Source organism: Cornus florida, unplaced genomic scaffold, assembly GCF_030987335.1.
Source record: "Cornus florida cultivar Cherokee Brave unplaced genomic scaffold, ASM3098733v1 CherokeeBrave_3.0.0_Hap2_Chr06, whole genome shotgun sequence".
NCBI classification, from domain to species: Eukaryota; Viridiplantae; Streptophyta; class Magnoliopsida; order Cornales; family Cornaceae; genus Cornus; species Cornus florida.
In genome coordinates, this window is record NW_026775576.1 from 21,163,311 (window position 1) to 21,188,864 (window position 25,554).

General features: G+C 35.8%; 2 protein-coding genes across 2 annotated transcripts; both read left to right on the forward strand.

Annotated features, from left to right (window-relative positions):
• The first annotated feature begins 1,017 nt into the window (after window positions 1-1,017).
• Window positions 1,018-21,423, forward strand: LOC132311170 (uncharacterized). The gene is made up of 10 exons (XM_059808937.1): window positions 1,018-1,155; window positions 1,293-1,708; window positions 1,813-2,145; window positions 2,265-2,594; window positions 2,735-3,115; window positions 3,995-4,937; window positions 7,779-7,859; window positions 8,230-8,277; window positions 8,375-8,820; window positions 20,662-21,423. Exons 2-6 carry the CDS (start codon window positions 1,378-1,380, stop codon window positions 4,042-4,044), a joined length of 1,425 nt encoding a protein of 474 aa, XP_059664920.1. The 5' UTR covers window positions 1,018-1,155; window positions 1,293-1,377; the 3' UTR covers window positions 4,045-4,937; window positions 7,779-7,859; window positions 8,230-8,277; window positions 8,375-8,820; window positions 20,662-21,423.
• Window positions 20,779-21,306, forward strand: LOC132313858 (ankyrin repeat-containing protein ITN1-like). Its single transcript, XM_059812799.1, has one exon. It carries the CDS (start codon window positions 20,779-20,781, stop codon window positions 21,304-21,306), a length of 528 nt encoding a protein of 175 aa, XP_059668782.1.
• Window positions 21,424-25,554: the final 4,131 nt, after the last annotated feature.

Below are 25,554 nucleotides of genomic sequence, written 5' to 3' on the forward strand. Positions count from 1 at the left end.
AGAACCTCTTAGAAACTTTACTCTTTAAAATTTTCCAAATAGATTACGGTATTAAATGAAGGAGACTTGGTGAATTATGGTCTCACCAATTTTTACACAAAGTTATTGTGTGACTATTTCGTCGTATATGTACTTAAATTTCAATGATAATATTGAAGGCCTACAATTCGATTTTGTTGATGAAGGTGACTAAATTTACTAAATTAAATAGAAGATGGTAATATACGAAATATTTTTTCCATTAATAAACTTTTTTTTGTGATCAGGTGAAATGAGCTTCCTATAATAACTTTTTTGTCACAAATATTATTTTCTGCTTCACTAAATAGAAGTCTTCAAATTTATCATTGTTAAAAGATAAAGGGATACTCTATAATTATTACATGTTTAATTAAGTCAATGTCAAAAAAAAAAAACAGAAAAAGTAAAAAAAGGGGGAAGCTATGTTCACAACATGTAAGTTTAGCCACATGCGTGATGCTTTACTTGTTTTAATTTGTTACTTTTGATAAAGAAAAAGGGGACGCTATGTTCACAATATATAAGTTTAGCCACCGCTTGATGCTTTACTTGTTTAATTTAATTTGTTACTTTAATAAAGCTCAAAGATACTTTGCTTATTTCATGTAATTAAATAATGCAAACACTTCATCTCTCTCTATATATAACAGTTTGGAGAGTGAGAGAGTCAATATACATTCCAGCTCTAGTACTCTGTCATATTGCTACCCTTCCATTTTTATATAATGGCTTCCTCAAACTCTGAAATATCGTCTTCCGTAAATAAGTACCCATATCCAGTAGAGGTTAACGTGAGGCATTTTGTTGATGTCGTCCTCTCTCAACAAAACTACTTTGTGTGGAAAAAGCTGATGCTTCGTCTTTTCGAGACTCAAGGTTTGATTGGTTTCATCAATGGTGAAATTCTGACACCACCTGAAAAGATTACAATACCAAATGATGACGATGTTAACTCTCCCAATGACAGGAAAGAGATGGAGAACCAGGATTACAAGGACTGGAAAAGATCGGACACATTGTTACAAAGATGGGTTAGAGAGACCATTAATGAAGATGTTCTTCCAAATGTGGTGTGCCTGAAAAGTGCCAAAGATATGTGGTCAAAGTTAATTACCCTCCATGAAACAAAAATAGGTATGTCCACCATGCATGGCTTATTTAATTTTGTGAATAATTACATACATATATAATTAATTAATTTACATACACTTAATTTAGCACTTCAACCTAGCATTCATCATTAATTCATTGATATTCTAAAACTTTTGCAGAGTACCCATACCCAGCAGAGATCAACGTGGGGACTTTATTCCTATCAAGCTGTCTAAAGATAACTATTTTAGGTGGAAAACGTTGATGCTTGGTCTTATTGAGACTCAAGGCTTGCTTGCTTTCATTAATGGTGAGGTCTCAGCACCACCTGAAAGGATCATAGTACCAGAAGACGGTGAAAATGTCGTAGTACCAGATAATGTTGTTACTTATGCTAATGCTGACGGTGATAGCTGCATTATCTACACGAAGATGATAGATAACCAGCATTACCAGGATTGGAAAAGATCCGACCAGCTGTTGCTAACATGGATCAAGGAGACAATCAATGAAGATGTTCTTCGAAGTGTGGAGTGCTGCAAAACTGCTAAAGATATGTGGTCAAACATAATTATCCTGCGTGAAAGAAAAATAGGTAAGGTGACTTTATTAGTATTTGAATAAATGTATTTTTCATATATAGTACTTGAGCTTTCATGATTAAATTGGCTAAATTTCTGAAACTCCTCTCTTTTGCAGACTGTCCACACGGGGCAGTAGGTGTCAAGGTGACCGACTTTGTTCCGATGAAGCTGTCTAGTAGTGATAACTATTGTACTTGGAAAACGTGGATGCTTCGTTTTATTGAGAATCAAGGCATGCTTGGTTTCATCAATGGTGAAGTTTCAAAACCAACATTTTCTGACCAAAACAACAGCAGCAACAACAACGATGAATGGAGAAAATCAGACGAGCAGTTGCAAAGATGGATGAAGGAAACGATGAGCGAAGATATCTGCCAAGAGTTGGTACGGCTTGAAACGTCAAAAGATATATGGGAAACATTAATCACACTTCATGAAACTAATGTGGGTAAGGTCGTCTGTGAATTAATTAATTTATGGCGGATCACATATATGTAAACTCAAACCTTTCATCAATGAATAAATTTCTCAAACTCTTAATTTGCTCTTTTGATTAATTAATTGCAGTGTACCCATACCCAGTAGAGGTCAACATGCCTGACTCTGTTCCCTTGAAGCTTTCCAGAAGCAACTATGTTGTGTGGAGAAGACAGATGCTTGGTCTTTTTAGGAATGAAGGCTTGCTTGGTTTCATTTTGCCACAAAAAAAGATCATCCCGAGAGCAGTTCCCTTGGCATGGAAAAGAACAGATGCGTTGTTGAAAAGCTGGGTTATAAAGACTATCAATGAAAACTTGGTTGCATATGTGGTGGACTTGGAAACTGCCAGGGATATGTGGACTAAGTTAGAAGCAGAATTCACTTATGGAAAAGGTTCCTCTACTGAAACTATATTTGGTAAGGTTACTATGGTCATCACATATTTGTATTACATACGATTTCAAAGTTTTTCATCACTTATATTTTATATGGACGGACTAGTCCATATATTTTGATAACATATATATATATTAAAGTGCAAAATTAATGTTTTGTAGAGTACCCATACCCAGAAGAGGCTAACGTGGGGGACTTTGTTCCCATCAAGCTCTCAACAGAAACCTCTTCTCTGTGGGAAGATTTGATGTTTAGTCTTATTGAGAGACATGGATTGGTTGGTTTCATCAATGGCAAGATTCCCGCACCACCGAAAGGGATCAGAATAGCAGATGAGTCTAATAGCCAAAATATGGTTTATAAGAACCCAGATTACATGGCATGGAAAAGAACAGACCAGCTGTTACAGAGCTGGATTGTGGGGACCATCAATCAAGATCTTCTTCCATGTTTGGTGAACTTGGAAACTGCCCAAGAGATATGGACAAAGTTATATAAACTCTTCGATTTCGGTTTTCATATATATGAAAGTACTGAAACCGGTAAGTTATATAAACTCCTAGTTGGATAATGTTTACACTATCATAATGTGAATGACTAACTGGATGTATCAAAAGTTTGGTAGTTGAATATATAGTAGATACATACTTATATATCTCTTTTTTACGTAAATCATATATATATATATATACAGTACTCATCTCTTGTTTAATGTGAAGCAAGAATTTTAACTTTATATACTTTCCATATATTACAAACGATTCTCTCCCTATTTTTAATTTTCAAAATTAATACTAAAAAGTAATTACCGAAAAATTAATGACTATTTCCGACTTCATAAAAAACTTCAACAAGTTATCAGAATAAATACCTGAGTCTTATTTATTTATTTCTATTAATACCTGAGTCAATCAATAAGGTTGCCTCCCATAAATTGGTGTCGTTGAGTCTAACAAGGTCTATTAATATAATTCAACTAAAAAAAGGTCTATTAATTTTTTAAGAATCAAAATATTATCAAAATAAATTAATAGGTTTCAATTTGAGTTTTTTCCCTCCCTCGAAATTAAAAATTAATTGCAAATTGTCATAGAATTAGGCAAACCATGACTAACTAATACGGAGTATTTCTTTATGAAGAGCATATGAAATATTTAATACCTGAGTCAATCAATAAGGCTGCATGAAATTTATTAAAAAGCGTGGATAAAATTTCATCCTCCCATTCAATAAGAGATGAGGACTATATATATATATATATATATATCTATCTTTGTGTCTGCACACACATACTAATTAGAGATTTTGTATCACTCTTCATGAAATCCTCAAATTTCAAAATCATGTAGGAAATAATTAATTGAAGTGATTCTGATGAGTATTATCTTTGTTGATGTGTTTTTCGTGACTGTCATATGTAGATGAGGAAACAGAAGAAGATCCAATTAGTAAATATGTGTCGCTGCACTGACAGGTGATTGGGAGACAGGCAACGAATTTATTAAAAAAAACCCAGGTGCAGAGAGAGCCTTTGTCACAATAGTAAATGAAACAGCACTGATGATAGCAGTTAGATCATCATCTGCGCGGGGAAATCATTTTGTGAAGAAGCTCTTGGAGTCTATGTCATTAGAGGATGTGGCCCTACGTGATAGTATTCGTGGCAGAACAGCTCTACAATATGCTGCAATAGCTGGCAATACTGGGGCAGCCAAGTTGTTAGTGGACAAGAACCCATTCCTTCCCAATTGTTGTAATGATGAAGACTTCACACCTCTCCTCGGTGCGGCAGCATACGGCCGAAGGAAGATGGTTGATTACTTGTTGGACGTCACCAAAGATGATATTCATCCTAAACCATTTGAGTTCAAAATGCTATTCATTTGAAAGAAATCAGCAGCATGACTACTTAATTCATAATTTACTAAATTAAATACAGGGTTGTAAATTAAATCTGATACTTTGTGGTCTATTAGGTGAGCAATATTGTAAATTATTATTAATTATAAAAATAGTTTTCATACACGGAAAAAACAAGAAAACAAAAATGATACAAAAAAAATATTAAAACAAAACAACTTCTTAATTACTCATTAAACCTTAATTTATCATATTTATGTCACAGATATTGCTCAAGAAAACAAAAATGATATAAAAAAAATATTAAAACAAAACAACGTCTTACTCATTAAAACTTAATTTATCATATTTATATCACAGATATTGCTCTATTATTGATTCAGCGCTACCCCAAACTGGCATGGGAGCAACATCATCCGGCACTGGAAGTAATTGCTCTGAGTGGTTCTTCTGCATTTAAAAGTGGAGCACAGCTAAATTGGTGGCAAAACTTTATCTACTCTTGTTAGTCTCTCTCTCCTCTTTTTATTATTATAATTTGTGGAGTATTGTTTTTTTAACCTTTTTCTGCGGCTGGACGTGCATATGTCATTGGTTCTAATTTGGTTTTTGGTTTTGGAAAATTTCAAAAACTCATACTGCCAAGTAAACAAATTTCAACCTAAGTTCATCTCCAATAAACTTTGCCAACACTGCCAAATAAAGTTGTCTACCGGTGACACTTCTTTATTACAGGAAAAAAATAAAATAATGATTTAGGGAGTCAAATTCAATAACTATAGAATTCGAAACTTAAGTCAAATTCAAAGAAATATGATTGGCAATAGACAAAATGAGTAAATTAACTGAAAGCCATAACATGAAAATGTTGATCACGGTACGAGAGTCACATACTCTAAAAAAGGAGTAAAGTAGGAGACACGCAAGATTTTTTTTCATTCTACTTCATCAACTTCAAGAGTTGCAAGAAATTATTTTCTCCCTCAATGAGTTTTAGTATTAAATTATTGGTCAAAAACCGTGTACTGTACATCTATCCATCTAGTATCAATGGTGTATAATATAAAAATAAGGAAGATACTGGAATGTGACTGCAAAGATCAGAGAAGTTAATAATGATATTCAACTGTTACTAGAATTTAGGAAACTTATAGAAACTTCATTTATAAATAAATTTAACAGTTTGATGTGAAATATAATAAATATATATATATATATATAGAATAGTTCACCTGTTTTTTGGTGTGCAGAAAAATACATGCATATATCAAGTGTTAGATTCTATTGGGCAGTTAAAAAAATACTTTATTCTTTTATATTTAATGGTTAAGATTTAATTCATGCATAAATTTTTTACGCACCAATAAGTAAAAGCTGAACAGTTATATATATATATATATATATTGTAGGTATGTATATGTTACGAATATTTTAATAAAAACATAAATAATATTTAATTTAATTATCTATTATATTTATTATGAATATTATTATATGAGTTACATAAATACTCATAATTTTTAGAGTTACGATATGACCATTATGATATATATATATATATATAGAGGTGTGCAACTTGTGTTGAATAACTCGAATCCAACCCGAGCCCAGCTAGATTTTTTACGAACTTGAACAAATATTTTTATAATTAGAGTTGAGCTTAGATTGAAGTACTAGTAACCCGAACTAATTCGAACCCAAATTCTAATATTATTTTCATAAAAAAAAAATATATATATATAATAATGACTTAAGGGCCAAATTCAATAACTATCGAATCCATTCATTATTCAAAAGAAATATGACATGAAAATGTCAGAGAGTCACAAACTCTTAAGAAAGAAGTACAGCAGGAGACACGCAAGATTTTTTTTCATCCTGAACTTCAAGAGTTGCAAGAAATTATTTTCTCGGTAAATGAGTTTTTTGGAAGACATAGTATTAAATTATAGGTCAAAAATCATGTACTGGACATCTATCTATCTAGTATCTACCCAATAATATATATTACCCACATTTATCACGTTTGCTACGCTGCATCACTTCTGTTATCTAAATATCGTTATATTGACCAATGTGCTAGTGTACTTTTGTTATCTAAATATCCTTATATTAACCAATGTGCTATAATTTAGAAACGTAAGAAAGAAAAAAATCTCAAATGAAATGTCGGTCCAATTCCTATATATCCTTTCGGTAGAACACAATTTGATATAAAACTTTAATTTATTTTTTTAACTTACCCATCAAGGAAATAATATTCACTATTTCACCCGAATCTCCATTGAACAATGATTATTAAATTATTGATTGAATAAAAAATATATAATTTTAATTTTAATTGTTAAAATGAGTTAATATATATATTTTTATATTTTTTAATTGAATAAAAAATATCTAATATTTTTTGTAGTTGTGATTTTGTCCTTGCACTGATACGTAATCTAAATGATATTCTCATCCAAATAAAGGATATTGATACACTTTTTGTTCAACTTTAATGATCAACAAATAAAATAAAAGAATACAATTACAACTCTGTCAATCTAAGTTTTGACATAAAAAAATTGCCAACAAAAACAAAGTTTCTCATAGTCTTAACACCTCTTGAAGATTGTGACTGAGGAATTGACACATCGTTCAATGATTATCTCCCAAAAATTCCATTCCTTTCTGCACAGGGTGCTTCGAGGGGTCATATATACATTATGTCACTTTTACTAGTCTAAAAAGTTATGCCAATTTGTCGCCTAGGTCTCGTTATTGATCACAACTATCTACATTAAATTAGTATATGGTCAGTCAATCATCATATGACACATTCATAAAAAATATATATATATATATAATTAAAATTTACACTTTTTTGACATATTTATTGGTGTATTAATAATTTACCTGGGACCATGTAGTAATTTGTGGTCTTAGAAACATAGTTGATAGTTTTGTTGGTCGCCAAGACATTAGAGTTGTGGGTATATTTTGAGTGTTAAGACAAACACTCTTTAATGCAATAAAAACAAAATTGGAATAGGTAAATATAGTTAATTAATCTCAAGAGAATTCCAAAATTTTACTTGGAAAACACATTTACCAAGGGAATTTTGCCACTACAACTTTACTTATAATGGTAGAAACCGTAAAAAGTAATACTTTCTGTAGTATTATAGATACCAAAAGTTTCAGTATTAGAAGGACCACACAAGTCTATTATAAAATACTGAAACACGAAAATAAATTCTCTTGCCACTTGTTTTGCACCAGTCTCATTATTCTTTTATTTTTCTTTTCAAAAAATATTTATGTAAAGCAGATCAGTAATTTTATTATTCTCTCATCATTTAGATGTTCCCACAAAGTTAGAAGCTCCACATAACTGTTACAGAGGAGACATCGAGAATCCTACCAATATCAGCTTCCTCTCAGGTTTATCAAAGTTCCTTAGTTTTTATTTGTTTGTTTTATTTACTTTATTTTTGACTGATGGCAAGATATGAAATCCTAACTCTCTTTTCTTTTTTTAAGATATCATGACAGCATTTATGTGTGGTGCAATAGTATGTGTTTATATTTGTTTGTGTATATGTGTGTACAAGTGTGTTTTCATGTGTTTATATAAATGAGTATGTTTGTGTATGTGTGTACATTTGTGTACATGTGTGCGTGTATGTTTAAATAAGTAACATGATTTTGTACTTTTGTTGTATGAGTAATTTCTTGATAGAAGTTATAGCTTGTTCCAAAGTGCTGCCCTCCATCTTTGACGTTGACAGATTTACTTTGGTTGTGCATGCAGTGAAGCGAAAACTGCATTATATAACATGGAAAGTCATTTTAATATTTGGTAAGTAATGTGTAAAATAGCCACTTTAGTTTGGAGCATGCAATACTAAAATTTATAACACTAACCACTTCATTCCTCAATTTCATTTGAATTGCAGTCCCACAGATGAAATGCATTCAAGATATAAAATTGAAACACGAGCAAGCACTTCAGCTTGTCAAACATCTTTGCTGTAAAAGTTTGGAGTTGAAATCCTCAAAAGTTAAAGAGATAATTCAAAATTCTTTAATGCGTGCAGCAAATTCCGGGATTACTGAAGTTATTGAAGAAATTATTGAAGTGGTTCCGGGATCAGTTTATCATACAAATGAGATGGGACAAAATATATTCCATGTTACAATTTTGAACCGTTGTGAAGATGTATTCAACCTCATTTATCAATTTCGTGAGGAGGTAAGACACCTTATATTGACAGATGAAGACTCAAATGATAAAAGTTGTTTAGATCTGGTTGTAGATTTGAAGAAAGTGCAAAAACTCAATTTTAGAGCAAGTGCGGCTGGTGCAGCTCTACAGATGCAGCGTGAATTGCAATGGTTCAAGGTAAATGATTACTATTTTTATACTAAGAAACAGTGTTGGACAATAAATTCCTTTAAATTTCAGACTTATCCTTGAGTCGATTTAATTAAAATTTACAGACTCTCTTGATCCTCTTTTTGGTAGGACATATTATATGTTGAGTTTGAGCTTAAAATCTTATCTGGAATCCATTCTACCAAGTTTGGACTATAATTAATTTGAATCTAATTTTATATTAGTTTAGATACGGATCCATTTAATTTATAAGATTCGTCTTGGACGTGACTTGGATACGGTATAAAATAAATCATGTTAACCAATAATCGACCCAAAACAAGTCCGTTTTTTTTATTGGGTAAAGACTTCTTAATCATATGAGGTAGATAGACATTATATATAAGATTCAAAGCCAATATATGGACCCTCACATTATGATATGAGTCTGGACTCGGATTTATCTAGATCTATTTGGATCTAGTACATTAATCATATGATGATTTTGTTTGTTTTTCTTGTTTTTATTTGTTGTCTCTGCGTGTCCCTTTCCTAGCTTATAGCTGGTTGTTTCGGGGTATTTTTACCCCTTTTACATTCTTTCTTTTCTATAAATTAATTTACTATTTATCCAATATATATATATATATATATATATATATATATATATATATATATATTTGATTCCGCGACGTCAGTCTTTTGATTATCTATTATTCTGACATTTTTCCCTTCAACCGTTTAATAAATAATGATAGGTGTCAAGTACACAAAAGCATGGCATCCTTTATTTTAAAAATGACATTTGCTATTTGGGGGGGGGGGGTCTCCAATAAGAATCATCATCATCCACGTAGTCACAAGAGAATTTTATTTTTAATTTCTTGATGAGTTATAAGAAGCTCAATTCTATTCAAGCCCAGATATAATTACCAACAAACCAATATCACCAACATCGAGCTCCTAGCCCATTAACAAAGTCAGCTGGGTCAAGTTGCATTCGGCCCAAATAAATTTAAAGACGGAACCAGTCTTGCTAGCCAAGGGATCCAACATAGAAGGAAAGTTCTACACAAAGAAGGTTTGGTATGGAAAGAATTGTAAAAAGGAAGAACTCTATTTGTGAAGAATGACTTATATGGAATGAATTGAAGGACAAGTAAGGCGAGTCCTACCATAATTCTACCACCTTTTTGTATATAAATAGAGGCTTAGTCCTCCAATAAAGATCATCGAGTAATATGCGCTTTTCTCTGAATAGTTCTTGTGAATATTTATTTTTGAGTGAGTTGTATTATTTATTTAATTCTTTTGGATAAGAGAAATTTTGCACCTATACTTTGGCACCGTCTGTGGGAAACGTATAGAAATATACCCCCACGAGTTGTTTAAATAGTTTATGTTATTACGATCATGAATGTCATTCGGAGGATCCGCAGCAGCCGCTGACCAACAGATGGAGTTAATGCAAAAGATACGAGAGGAGTTCTTGCAACAATTCGAGGCACTTTGTCAAGCAAACGAGGCCAGCACAACACAAATTACATTGCTCCAGCAAAAGAACGATGCCTTCCAGGTAGTTATGGCTCAGCTAGCACTGCAGCCACCACCAAGTGATATGCGGCACCTCCTCCAAACGGCAACGTTCCTCCTATTAACGACCCTCAAACCAACGAGGTTCGGCCTAACGAGGCTCGACTAAGCGAGGTTCAGCAAGAGTAGAGAACAATAATCGAGGCGGTTGCTTCGGGTACTCATCCTTATCGCATGCAAGATGAACAAGCCGAGTCCAACTGTAAGCCGACTATATGGTCTAACGGCATTCCGGATGGCGCTGGCACCTGGGAGGCCTTTGATGTGAAGAAGCTCCTGAGGGTTCAGACGCCCGCCGAGATGGCCAGAGAATATAAGAACTCTTTGGTGAAGACTCCGTTCACCAATGACATATACCATACTGACAGACCAAAGAAGTTTACTATGCCTTTCGTCATTCAGTTTGATGGCACAGGAGATCCTTCCCGTCATCTTGATCACTACTCACAGAAGATGGTATTAGACAATCACAACGATGCGTTCATGTGTAAGGTTTTCCCGACTAGCTTAACGGGAGCTGCATTGGAATGGTTCAAGAATAGGCCACACAAATCCATCCCAAACTACGAAACCTTGTGTGCTATGTTCCTAGTACAATACTGCGGAAACAAGAAGTAGAAGAAAACCATCTCTAGTCTCTTCACTATATGATAGAAGAGAGAAGAAATGCTATAGGATTACTATGAAGGCCTCAGAAATAGTAGACTGTCATCCTGAGACTGCTATAGAGACATTCAAGATCCTAGTCAAATAGTCCCCTCCAGACATGCAGACTCTTAATGCTAGGGCACAGATCTACATTCGACTTGAGAAGAATGTAGCCCACCGAGCACAGTATGCCACCTTCGTCATAGTGGAAAATAAGCCTCGGGAAAAAGCTTCAAGCTCGAAAAGTCAAACAAGCCAGCATGCCTCAACACCGGTCGCTCAGGTACCTAAGAAGAGGCAAAGGACAGAGGAAAGGTTCACACCTCTTCATACCACCTTGGCTCGGCTATTCCTGGAAAACGAGGTGAGATTCGCAACTCCTCAGCCAATGAGGCAACCCTTGGAGCAAAGGGATAAGAGCAAGCACTGCGCCTACCATAAGGATTACGGGCATACAACCAATGATTATAGATCCCTTAGGTGGCAAGTGGAAAACATGATAACCAAAGGTGAGTTGGCAGACTAGCTTACACCAAAAGAGTACGGGAAGCCTCGGGAGGTCAATCCTTGGAGAGTAGAGGGAAATCAGGTAAAAGTTATCCATGCGATACATAGGAGGTCAGGAGATGACCTAGAGGCAGAAGAGGTATACCGATCCAGACTGAGGATAACCCATAAACTAAGGAAGCTATCCTCGGTAAATACTATCGTTTCAGGTAGTATAAGTATTAGGTTCGGCGATGGAGATTTATGTAGAGTTCAGCTTCCCCACGAGGATCCGCTAGTCATCAGTCTGGCAAATTGCATGATCAAAAGAGTTTTGGTGGACCCAGGTAGCAGCGCCAATATTATCACAAAGGCGGTCTTCGAGCAACTAGAGATCTCGTCATCATCAATTCGGCCCACCTTGAGTCCTTTGATGGGGTTCGATGGCACAAAGGTGGATCCCATCAGGGTAATTGATTTATCTGTCACTGCGGCAAAAAGAACGTTGAAAGAAAACTTTGTTCTGACAGAGATTCACCCTTCCTATAATCTCATCATGGGAAGAGGTTGGATCCACATAATGAATGGAATCCCATCTACCCTTCATCAGGTGATGCGTTGTTTGTCTCCAGACGAAAAAAAAAGTCATTGATCTCTGGGGAGATCAAGTTGCTGCAAATGAATGCTATATGTTGACCTTGAACGAGGCAAAGAAGTGGATGAAACGATCCAAATTAGATCCGATCTCCAAAGATACTCTTAAATAGCAATTATAGAGCCCTCTGCCCAAATACTTGGAAGTAGAGGAGGAAGCTGAAGCTACAAATCCCACTGAAGAATCTCTTGAGACCGTTAACGTTATCCTCGGCGATCCTTAAAAAATCACTTACATGGGCTATTCCCTCACGGCTGAAGAGAATAAAGTTTTAATCGATGTTATCCGGAGGAATTCAGATACGTTTGCTTGGACCATTCAGACATGCTTGGGATCAACCCTTCGATTTCGTGCCATTGCTTAAGGGTGGATCCCTCGTTCAGGCCGGTCAAGCAAAAACACAGAAGGTTCGCTCCTAAGCGAAATCGAATCATTGCTGAAGAAGAAGACAAACTGCTTCAGGCAGGCTTCATCCGAGAAGTGTAGTACCCTCAATGGCTCTCAAATGTTGTGGCGGTCCAAAAGAAGAATAGAAAGTGGAGAGTGTGTATAGATTTTACAAATCTCAATAAGGCTTGTCCCAAGGATAGTTTTCCATTATCAAAGATAGATCAGATGGTTGATGCTACTACAGGCTATGAAAGACTTACATTCCTTTATGCATATTCCAGGTACAATCAAATCCCTATGAATCCAGAAGACGAAGAGAAAACATCTTTCATTACAGAGAAGGGAACTTTCTGTTATAAAGTTATGCCCTTTGGCCTTAAGAACGCTGGGGTAACTTACCAGCAACTCGTTAATAAGATCTTTGATGAGATGCTTGAAAAAAGAGTTGAGGCCTATATCGACAACATGGTTGTAAATAGTGTGAAGAAGGAGGATCATCCCAGACACCTCCAAGAAGTCTTTGACACTCTGAGAACTTACAATATGAGGTTAAATCCTTCCAAGTGTTCCTTTGCAGTCTCCTCGGGCTGATTCCTTGGCCACATTGTCAACAAGAGAGGAATAGAAGTAAGTCCGACCTAGGCTTAGGCCCTCATACAGAATCAAGAGCCGAAGATTCGCAGGGACATATAAGTTCTAACCTACTCAATCACAGTCCTCAGCCACTTTATATCCTGACTATCTGATAAGTGCAAACCGTTCTTTGATACAATAAGATCAAAGAACAAAGACATATGGGGACCTCAGCAACAAGAAGCTCTCAATCAGTTGAAGTTTTACATGGTAGAACCTCTAATTCTGTCTACTCCGAAGCCTGGAGAAACTCTCATCATGTACTTAGCAATCTCCAGCGTAGCCACAAGTGCCGTAGTGATTAGAAAAGAAAAAAAGAATCAGTACCTAGTCTTTTACACGAGTAAGATGATGACAGATGCTGAGGCCCGGTATAGCAAAGTAGAGAAGATCATACTAGCCTTAGTATATGCAAAACGAAAGCTCCGACACTATTTCAAATCTCATCGCATTGTAGTCCTTATCAATTACCCTATGAGAGTTATTCTTTCTAAGCCAGATCTATCTGGAAGAATTACCAAATGGGCTATTGTACTTAGCTCCTTTGATATATCTTATGAGCCGAACGTGTCACACAAAGGGCATGCATTGGCCGATTGTCTCCTCGAGTATGAAGATAAGCCCGAAGAGCCAGACCCTTCCGAACCACAATGGGAGCTTTGGGTTGATGGTTCCTCGAACCTAACCAATGTTGGGGCTAGAATCATTATTATCACCCCCGAAGGCACTAGGCTGCAGTAGTCAATCTGCCTAAACTTCCCTGCCACTAATAATGAAGCCAAGTACGAAGCCTTGCTCGCCGGACTTCAGTTAGCAAGCCAGCTCTAGGTAAAGTGTCTGAAGGTTCATAGTGATTCCCAACTTATTGTTAATCAGGTGATAGGAAAATACTAGCTCAAAGAAGAGAGAATGAAAGCATACAAGGTGGCTGTAGAGACTGCTATGCGTGGATTCGATCAAATCGAATTTCACTAAGTACCTCGAGAGGAGAACTCCGAGGCAGATCAACTGGCCACAGCGGCATCATCCTTAGATGAAGATTTGGTCTGGATAGTGCCAATTGACATTCTGGATGAACCCAACACAAATCCTCAGCAGCACATAATGATGATCCTAGACATTCCACGAGAACTATGCCGGATAGACCCACAAGAAGCTTATCTCAGGCACGAAACCCTTCTGAACTAGAAAGCTGAGGCAAGGAAAGTGAGGTTCGCCGCAACCAAATACTCCATTATTAATAACCAACTGTACAGAAAATCATTTTCAGGTCCTTAACTGAAGTACTTAAGCCCCACTGAGGCCCTTACGGTATCAAAACAAATTCATAACGAAGATTATGGCAACCATTTTGGCTGAGATCCCGCACACACAAAGTTTTAACTCAAGGCTACTTCTGGCCATACCTGGCTAGGAACGTCGAGGAATATGCCAGGAGATGTGACAAGTGCTAGCAGCACGACCAATGAAGCATCAGTCCGCTGAAGATTTACATGCAATGGCAAATCCATAGCCATTTGCACAATGGGGGATTGATATGGTCGGGCCTTTACCCAAAGCTGTGGAACAAAAGGAATACGTACTACTAGCTACGGATTATTTCACAAAATGGGTAGTGGCCGAGGCTTACTCAAGCGTAACCCATAAGCAAGTGAAGATTTTCCTATGGAACAATATAATATGTCAGTTTGGAGTGCCGAAAGTTAACATGATGGACAACAGTAAAAACTTAGACAACAGAAGCACTAGAAAGTTCTTTGCTGAGCATGGAATTAGGCAGAAGTTGGCTGCAGTTAGTCATCTACAAGGGAATGGGTAGGCAAAAATAGCTAATCGAACCATCTTCAGCTGTCTGAAGAAAAAACTAGAGCAGTTCAAATCAAAATAGTATGAGAATCTGCCTAAGGTACTTTGGGCATACAGAACCACCCCATGATAGCCAATAGGGGAAAACCCCTTTACAATGGCCTATGGGTCCGAAGCTATCATCCCTACGGAGTCAGCAATACCAACTCTTCAGACACATTTGTTGCTCAAAGGAAATAATGATTAACAGCTCGAGCACAGCCTTAACCTCTTGGAGGAGAAGAGAGATGTTGTAGCAATTAGGCTCGCTTCATATCAACAGCAGTTGCGTAACAGTTACAACAAACAAGTCAGGCTCGGAAGCTTCGTAGTAGGCGATTGGGTGCTGAAGCAAGAAACGGCACCAAAGTAGTAGGGAAGGGAACCTACCGACTGGCTGAAGCCGATGGGCGAGTAATTGCGCGCCCATTGAATGCCATACACTTTAAGAGGTTATCATTAAAAAATTTAGTTTTTCTTCCTATATTTCATTATGCAAATAAGGCTGCTTATGGCCCACTTAATAAAATTACTTATTATATCTTATGTTAAAAGTATGTGATGACCCAAGTGATAGAGAGCATAAAATTTGTTATCTTTACATCATTCAATTTCTTATTGACTATGTCCTCTCAAAACCCACGGTCTTCACTATGCTTACACATAGCAAATCTTCATGAGTGTGTTGATATTTGTGGTCGCTTTTTGTACACATATATTAATACTCGTGGCTAATTTATATTCACTGAAGGATACTGTACCACTTACATATTCTTTGTCTTTTTCTTTCTTTTCGTAAAAGGGGGTAAGACTAGTACCCTAATAACTGTAATATTACGAAACGAAAGAGACACAGACATGAGTATTTCTCAATTTTCAACCTACGAATTGGTTATTTTTAAAACTTTTTTAGCTCTTTTTGGAAGTCTAACTTCTACTTTGAGTTTACACAAGTTACTTGTTTTTGTCCCACATCGGTAAAAAGGTGTCAGTTAACCTTCTTTAAATAGGGAAATATTTAATTATGTAAGCAATTACAAAGGGGGCCCACTGGGTATTGGGGTGGCCCATGAGCTCTTACAAAGCCCCATGTCTAGAGGGCACTCTTTAAAATTATGCACCTTATTTTTTACAAAAACCCAATATTTGGTCCTAAACTCATACCCCTATTTCTCCCACATCGAATAAAAATAAGAAGTGAAGACGGTTAATATAGCCAAACTTCACGACAAGTAAATGCCAAGAAAAGGGTGTCTGTGAAAGGATGGACCTCAACTAAGCATTTTGGAATCTGGCTAGGTCACTGTCACTCTTTTCCTTGGCCTTTTCTCATTTTTGAATCCTTGGACCCATGAGTCTGAAGATAACAATACAATTCCTCTCAGGCTCAAAACCGAGGAATCATATGCCTCGGACCCTAAATGTCCTGCATAATACAATTCCTCCTCGGCCCCATGAGTCCGAAGATACAATACAATTCCTTTCAGGCTCAAAGCCAAGGAGCCATATGCTTCGGACCTTAAGTGTCTGGCATAATACAATTCCTCCTCGATCCCACGAGTCTGAAGATACAATACAATTCCTTTCAGGCTCAAAGCCGAGGAACCATATGCTTTGGACCCTAAGTGTCCGACATAATATAATTCCTCCTCGGTCCCACGAGTCCAAAAATACAATACAATTCCTCTCACTCTCAAAGCCAAGGAACCATATGCTTCGGACCCTAAGTGTCCAGCATAATACAATTCCTCTTAGGCTCAAAGCCGAGGAACCACAAGCCTCAGACCTTAAGAGTCCAAGAGCGTCAATAAAGTTCCTCTGGTTCACAACCAAGGAATCACAAGCCTCGGATCTCAAGTGACCGAGGACATCAGTAAAATTCTTCCAAGGCACATATGGAAACCGAGGAGACCCACTCACCGGACCTCAGGAGTCCGGAGATACAAGTCAAACACGTACCTTGGATCTTAAGAGTCCAAGGACATCAAAACATTCCTCTTAGCTAAGGAACCTCACACTTCAGACACTAAGAGTCTGAGTACAAGTAGATGGGTCAAAAACTCGGATAAGATAGTCAAGACCTAAGCATACGTTGACATATTCTTTGACATCTTATTCTCAAAATTAATGAATTTGATCAAGACAATTACTGAGTCAAGTAAGTAATTTGCCCCACATCGAAATAATACAAGGACAAACAATATTGATATACTTGTTTCGCACAAAGTCAATAGCAAGAAGGGTTCCCTTGATGGTTAAATCGCTAAGTGATACAACCATCTCTAGCTAAAAACTAAACTGTCATATGAGTTCCCTTCTTAATATCCTTCCTATTTTTGCTTTGGACCACAAAGAGTTCGAAGCCCTCAGACAATAAATTTCTCTCAAAGACATGAAAGCATCATTACTCAGCAGTTATATGCAAAAACATTCATAGATATGCAAATCGCCTCAAAATAAAGTTTAATTATTACAGCTCAAGAGCAAAAATATATTGTTTCAAAATACATTGTTTCAACAATAAAATAAAATAAAATAAAATTTACACAACTCTACTTCCTTTTTGGATCAAAAGGAGCAGAGTCAAAAGCATCAACCATAGTTGGGTTGGAAGTAATTTTTGGAGGGGTTGAGGGGTTTAAGGCTGAAGGAATTAAGGGGCTTGGAGCCAGTGAAGCTGAGCAACTCAACGCTGGAAGATCCCCTTGATGAGACTTCACCATCTCAGCAAATAATACCTCAGCTTCTTGGGCCTTTGGACCCTCAACATAAGGAAATGACACCCCCATGTCAGCATCAAAAGCATCTGGGTCCTTTAATTTATCACCTGAGCCTTAGTTAAAGGAAGAGTAGCGCTCCTGCATTTGCTTTCCAGTAGTTGTACAAGTGTTTATCGCATCCCTCCACCGAAGGTTCTCAGCCTCCAGCACATTCACCTTAATTTCAGTAGATGCAAGCCAACTCTTGTATGTGTCTCTGGCATTGTAAGCCATCTTTGCATCATTGAGCGAGTAGGAGAGTTTCTTTTCAGCAGCCTCTAGTTCCTTCTCCATTTTTTGAATAAAGATTGACTAGGCCTCAGCATTGGGACACAGGGCCATAGTATGGTACATGTTCTACACAAATCAGCAATAGTGTAAAATAATATGGAGGGAAAGTAAAGTGAGCATCAAAGAAAAAAAGGTGCAAACCTTCATAGCACGGATAGGGGCAGAAAGAAGTAGCTGGTCCAGCCCCATGTTTCCAATGATTTCTTCATCTTTGGGCAGCCACATTCCACGAGCTACAGCCAGAGCAGCAGAAGGGTTCATAACTACAGAATCTCCAGAGTGAAGAATTGACTTGTCAGCTCTGGAGAAAATGGGCCTCCAAAGCTCTCCAACCTTAGCTTGGATGAAAGCCCTAACCTCTTCTTCAAGGTCAACTTCTTTAGCATTCTTCCATTTGCTCTTAGAAGAAGTGGCACCCTTAGCCTTGCTTATGGAGAGAGGGTTTGGCTTTTTCTTTTTTTTTGGAAGTTCTTCAATCTCCTTCTCCTACTCAGTTGAACAGATAACAACAAGGGGCTGGTCCTCAGTTGCCTACTTTTTATGAGCTTCAGCTCTTTTCTTCTCCTTATCAGTCAGAGGGAAGTTGTCAAAAGAAGGGAGTGCCAAATCCATAAGATCAGTAGCTGTAGCACTGGAAGCAATTTCTTTGAGGTTAGATGAAGTGAGTAAATCCTTAACAGGTGGGGTTCACTCCAAACTTATCCTTCAAGGAAGGAGAGCCTCTTCTTAGCTATAGAGGAGGGAAATTGTAATACCCCTAAAAATCACAGAAATGCTGCTGAAAAAACACCAAGAAACTCATAAGTATGACAAAAGAATAAAACTTGACATGGGAAGCAACCACAGCACTTCTTATGAAGAAAGGGAAAATACTCTATACCTAGTTTCCCAAATTTGCTAGGAATTGGGAGTTTACTTGACTGAGACACAAACCAGTTCCCCCTAACAATTATCATTCTCTCTTTCCACTTCTTCTCAGAGGAAAGGAGGTCCGTACAAATCATTTGCTGATGAGAAAAAGTAAAATAAAAACGACCAGGTTCGGTCACATGTCTGGAGATGGAATAAGTAATCAGGAGGTCAGTGAAAGTCAAGTCAAGGCTCTCTAGCCTTTGGCGAACAAGAAGAGCTGAGACTATTTGAAGAAAGTTAGGGTTGACTTGAAGAGGGGCAATGCCTAACCTATTAAAAACTAAATGATAGAAAGGGTGAAGAGGAAAACGAAGAGCATGAAGATGCCAACCAATAGAAGTAACTCATTCTCCTTGACCCCTTCACCTAAAGTAAAATTGGCCTTCTTAGGGTACACAGCACTTTCTACCCCCTCAGGGATTTCAAATTCCTCAATCACAGATTCGATGGTGAACTTGATACGCCGGACGGACATAATCATTTTTCCTTCCTTCTTTGAGAAAATACTATTTGATCCGCTGGAAGTAGACACTTCAACTTGAGGGAGAGAATTACTCATTCGCACAGTCGAATTGGTTGTGGATTCAGGAGGGTTAGAAACCCTAAGAGGAGGAACCCTAATGAGACTAGGGGAAGACGAGGGCGTAGACTCAGAGTCCACAATCTCTATAGGGTCGTGAATGGGTGAGGTACTCATGATGGTATGAAATCAAAGAAATTGGTGAAAAACTAACCTGAAGTCGTGATGAAGCAAAGAACGCAATGGGTGCAATGAACGCAGTGGGGGCAAAAGCAAGTTTTGAGGAAGCCCTTTGGTCAGAATCGCAATTGACACTTCTTGAACCGCCTTTTGTAAAATTGGCAACCGTGCAACTTCAATTTCCTTTTAATTAGGAGCCGTGGTCCAATTAAAGAGGGAATTGGGGGCAAAGTGTGGAGGGAAAAATTCCCCTCCGATAAGAATCATCCACATAGCCAAAAGAGAATTTTATTTTTAATTTCTTGATGGGTTACAAGAAGCTCAGTCCTGTTCAAGCCCAGGTATCATCACCAACAGACCAATATCACCAACATCGAGCTCCTAGCCCATTAACAAAGTAAGCTGAGCCAAGTTGCATTCGGCCCAAATATATTTAAAGATGGAACCAGTCCTACTAGCCAAGGGATCCAACATAGAAGGAAAGTTCTACACAAAGAAAGTTTGGTATGGAAAGAATTGTAAAAAGGAAGAACTCTATTTATAAAGAATGATTTATATGGAATGAATTGAAGGACAAACAAGGTGAGTCCTACCATAATTCTACCACCTTTTTATATATAAATAGAGACTTAGTCCTCCAATAAAGTTCATCGAGCAATATACGTTTTTCTTTGAATAGTTCTTATGAATATTTATTTTTGAGTGAGTTGTATTATTTCTTTAATTCTTTTGTGATAAGAGAAATTTTGCACCTACAGCTATGTCTTGCATTATTTAGATCTAGTTTTGTAAAATATATTAGTGTGTGTATACAACATTTCATAACCCATAGGTTATTAACAACTAGCATTGAAACCAGAATTGCTTTTACATATTCATAAGAAGATTTTGGTGTAGAAAAACATGCAATTGATTTTTATTGCTTTCTGAATGCGAACTCATTCCATATAATGCAGGAAGTAGAAAAACATGCAATTGATTATTACAAAGAATTCCGTAAAAAGGAAACAACTACGTCAGGACCGGTATATACTGAGGCACATTAGGAGTTAGTCAAAGAAGGAGAGAAATGGATGAAAGACACAGCCACCTCTTGTACAATTATAGCAGCTCTTGTAACTACTGTAGTGTTTGCCGCTGCTATTACAGTACCGGGTGGAAATGATCGCAACAAAGGCTTTCCAATTCTCTTTGAGGATAGAGGCTTCATAACCTTTGTTATATCAGATGCACTTGGGCTTTTCTCATCCATCTCCTCTGTGGTGATGTTCTTATCTATCTTGACTTCGCGTTATTCAGTAACTGATTTTCTCTTCACCTTACCCAATAGGTTAATCATTGGTCTTATAACCCTCTTTATCTCCTTAATATCCATGATGGTAGCTTTCGGTGCCACACTCTATCTTATGTTTGCACATAAGATTACATGGATCATTTTTCCACTTACTGCATTTTCCTGTATACCTGTAGCATTGTTTGCCTACTCCCAATTTCCTCTCCTTTTGGATATGATCATATCCACTTATGGCCCCGGCATTTTCGGTCAACGGAGTGATCGTATCCTTTTCTGGATATGTAAATCGAGAAAGGAAAAACTTTAATCTTGTATCATTTTCTATCTGTATCAATTAAGTCATTGAATGAATGAACTAAAATTTCGTTTCCATAAAGCCTGTTTTGGCACTCATAAACGTTACAGAGAACAAAGTTAATGTTATTACATGGGCTTTTGGTTTGATATTTCTTGTATTTCCTCATTTTTGTTAAATATAGACTAAAGATTACTCAGAAATGATTGTAAATTAAGTGAAGGGAAGGGAAAATGATAACTTTGTTTCACGCCAGTTTATCTCATTCATAAAGGTTACATTATTGTTATTTGCATCCTTCAATTGCTCTCCACTCAAACATGGATGCACTTTTATTTACGTGGACTTGAATCCCTCCCTTTCCCTTTGAGAATAGAGAAGTTATACCATTGAGATTTGATGAAATTAGGTACTCAAAATTTTTCATTGGTGGTCATTTTTCTAATTTATTTTTCACCAAATTGAAGTACACATAACTCGATCCAACGATTAATGAACTTCAAAGCATATAGTATCTTGGAATATTTTGCTAATTGGTGAAGGGAAAAAGAAAAAAAAAATTTAAGCACAATAAAAGTAGAATTTATACTGGTGAACAGGGAAGAACAATATTTTAAGCACAATGCAGTTTCTAATTACACAAATAATATTTGAATCAAATAGTCTTAATTACAAGGGCAAAGTGGGTGATTTCTTCGGGCACTTATTTGTAAATTTTGCTAAATAGATAAAACAAATAAAGGGTTAATGCTCTCAAGCCAACTAGAAATACAGCTATCATAAAAAGTCAAAATGCTACATTAGTGTTCAGCGATTTGCGATTTACATTAGTGTGACAAAAGTTCTTTTAATTATTTATAACTAATAAAACATCAATATGTAGTAATATAAAGAAAATCAGCGTAAAGAACATAAGTCCTGTATAAATTTAAGGGAAATTAACTTTCTAAAGAGAGTAAAGAAATATATAATGGCCCATAAATCATAGATATTAAAAGCAATGTAGTCTTCATTAGGTGATAACCAAAATTGCCAAGTCTTTCATATCATGGTAACAAAAATTCAATGGTGTATACTATATAAGTAAGGAACGTACTGGAATGTAACCGCAAAGATGAGAGAAGTTAATGATATTCAACTGTTACTAGAATTTAGGAAACTTATAGAAACTTATACATATATATATATATATATATATATATATATATATATATATATATATATATTTGTTATATTTCACATCAAACTGTTAAAATTATTTATAAATGAAGTTTCTATAAGTTTCCTAAATTCTAGTAACAGTTGAATATCATTATTAACTTCTATATATATACAAATATATATATATATATATATATATATTTGTTATATTTCACATCAAACTGTAAAAATTATTTATAAATGAAGTTTCTATAAGTTTCCTAAATTCTAGTAACAGTTGAATATCATTATTAACTTCTCTCATCTTTGCGGTTACATTCCAGTGTGTTCCTTACTTTTATAGTATACACTTACCATGACATGAAAGACTTGGCAATTTTGGTTATCACCTAATGAAGACTACATTGATTTTAATATCTATGATTTATGGGTCATTATATAATGAAGTTTCTATAAGTTTCCTAAATTAATGAAGTTTTTATAAGTTTCCTAAATTCTAGTAACGTTGAATATCATATATATATATATATATATAATTGTTCACCTGTTCTCCGGTGTGCAGGAAAATATATGCATATCTCAAGCGTTAGATTCTATTGGGCAGTTAAAATTATAGTTTATTCTTTTATAGTCAACGGTTAAGATTTAGTTCGTACATAAATTTTTTACACACCAATACGTAAGCAGGTGAACAATCATATATATATATATATATATATATATATATTGTAGATATGTATATGTTATGAATATTTTAATAAAAACATAAATAATATTTAATATAATTATTATGAATATTATTATATGAGTTACATAATATTTATATTGATTATTATTACACTCATAATTTTAGAGTTACGATATGAGCATTATGATTTATATATATATATATAAATAGGGGTGCAACTTGGGTTGGGTAACTCGAATCCAACCCGAGCCCAGCTCGATTTTTCACGAACTTGGACAAACTTTTTTATAATTAGGGTTGGGCTTGAATTGAAAAATATCAACCCGAATTTAATTAGGGTTGGGTTTGGGTTAAAGTCCTACCAACCCGAACCCAAATTCTAATATTATTTATATATATATTTTTACTTTTAAATACATTATATATAAAATTTAAACTATGATTACTTTTTTTCTTGTCAACTTTTTTTTTGTTAATCTTAACTTCTTGTATGTTAGCATTTAGGAGAATTAATTTTTTAAAAATATGTTTGTAATTTAATAAAAATCTACAAAAAAAATCTTTAAATTCTTCTTGTTTAAGAGTAATTTAAACTAAAACTAATTTAAGATCATATTAAATTTTCGGTATAAAGATTAGCCATATGAGTAATTTGAATTAACCCGAAGATTTGACTTGGAATTTAACCAGAGTAGCAAGCCTGAATTTAAAAGTAGAAGGATGAGTTGGACTAGAGTTGAATAGTTAAGGTAGATGATAGGGATTGGGTTAGGATTAGGCTCGGGTTTAGTATTTCATATAGTAGGTTAGGCTCAAGTTACACCTTAAACCCGCCCGACCCACCCGAGTTGCAGCCCTATATATCTACTATCTCTCTTTTGGGGGATGAGAATGTTGTAGAGTGATACATTTATGTAGTGAGCCTATTATTAGAAAATCATCTCTCTCTAATCTTCGTCTTCTTCCTCTCTCTAACCCTCCTCCATTGTTGTCCAAGCTTAAAGCTTGTTTTTCTTTGCCTTCCACTCATCTTCTTGACTTACCATAAGAGAGATTATTGTTGGGGACACTAAGGGTTACATAACCCTTGTCCATATTTTAATTTTCAAATATATTTAAGTGTGGGGTAGCATGGACCTTTGATTCATCTCTTTCCATAGAAGGGTTTTGTGTTGGCCTTGCTAAAGGCCATCTTCCTACCCAATTAGATTTTCATTGGGATTATTTTCAAAATCTAGAGATTTGGCCGGGTATGGATTCTTGAGTTGCAGGAAGATGATTTGTTGTTCTTCTTGTTGTCCCCGACCTAACCCCGGAGTTGCATCGCCTTTAAAGCGGTTTCATTTGGTGTCTTTAAGGTTTTCACCTTAATGTGAGGTAAGGGTGGCTTATGCTTGTAACTTACACTTTTCTTGGGTTTTTTATGATGTGAGGGATTTGTAAAGCATGATTAATTGTCAATTGTTAATTATATATTTGAGCCATGTTTTAATTGACTATATTTGTGTTTTGTATCATGCTAATTATTTGAAATGCCAATTGGTTTATTTGTGGTCAAATTTGAGTTTAGTGATGTCAAGCATGGTATATATATATATATATAATTATTTGAAAGGAAATTTGGGTAGTTAATTGTCTCCTTTTGGTCTAAGCAAGATTTACATTGAGATAGTGATAATGTTGGTGTTTGTATGTATATCTGTTGGTGTACAAATTACGGACTTGATTAAATGGATAATGAGTAGTCTACCTTGTTTTAGCATTATGAAATGTGATACCCCCGGATTTCCGAATGCGGGTTGGCCAGGCCCACGCCCGAATACCCGAGGATATCAAAACAAATTGATAATAAACGAACACAGAGTACAAAAGAATAAAGAAGAATAAATAAAATGCTGACAAGAAACTAAAATAATAATCTAATAATAAACCTCATAATATATTTTCATTAATTAATAAACTCTTCTGATACAACTGATCCTCCAAAATACAACTCGGGAATCCATACTGTGTGGACCCCTAGAAAATCCAAACTAAACAAATGACAGTAATTTAAAACAGGAACCTGAATCATAAAGGAACTCCTATGTAGCATCGGAAGAATGAAGTAGACTGATCCCCGCTCAGCACGAACAACCTCTACTCGTGACGAACACCTGAAAAATAATGGTGGGTCAGGCCCACAAGCAAGTTCTACTCTACTACACTCCAAGCAGAGATCCGATACACGTATACATCCTAGTCAATCCAACAGTAACTAGTAGTTCGTATATATATATATACACACTAAAGGAACCTCACTAGACTATAGGGTTGTCTCAACCTGAATAGTAGGCAACATGCAAAACGCACAATAGTGGGCATGAGTACCTAGACCTACTAGGGTACACAACTACACTATATCTAGCTAC

Excerpts from the sequence above, each read along its gene's own strand:
- LOC132311170 (XM_059808937.1), top strand. The coding sequence starts at position 1,378 with ATGCTTGGTCTTATTGAGACTCAAGGCTTGCTTGCTTTCATTAATGGT. Across the intron at positions 2,146-2,264 it reads ACTTCATGAAACTAATGTGG|TGTACCCATACCCAGTAGAG; the intron begins GTAAGGTCGTCT and ends AATTAATTGCAG. Across the intron at positions 2,595-2,734 it reads CTCTACTGAAACTATATTTG|AGTACCCATACCCAGAAGAG; the intron begins GTAAGGTTACTA and ends AATGTTTTGTAG.
- LOC132313858 (XM_059812799.1), top strand. The coding sequence starts at position 20,779 with ATGAAAGACACAGCCACCTCTTGTACAATTATAGCAGCTCTTGTAACT.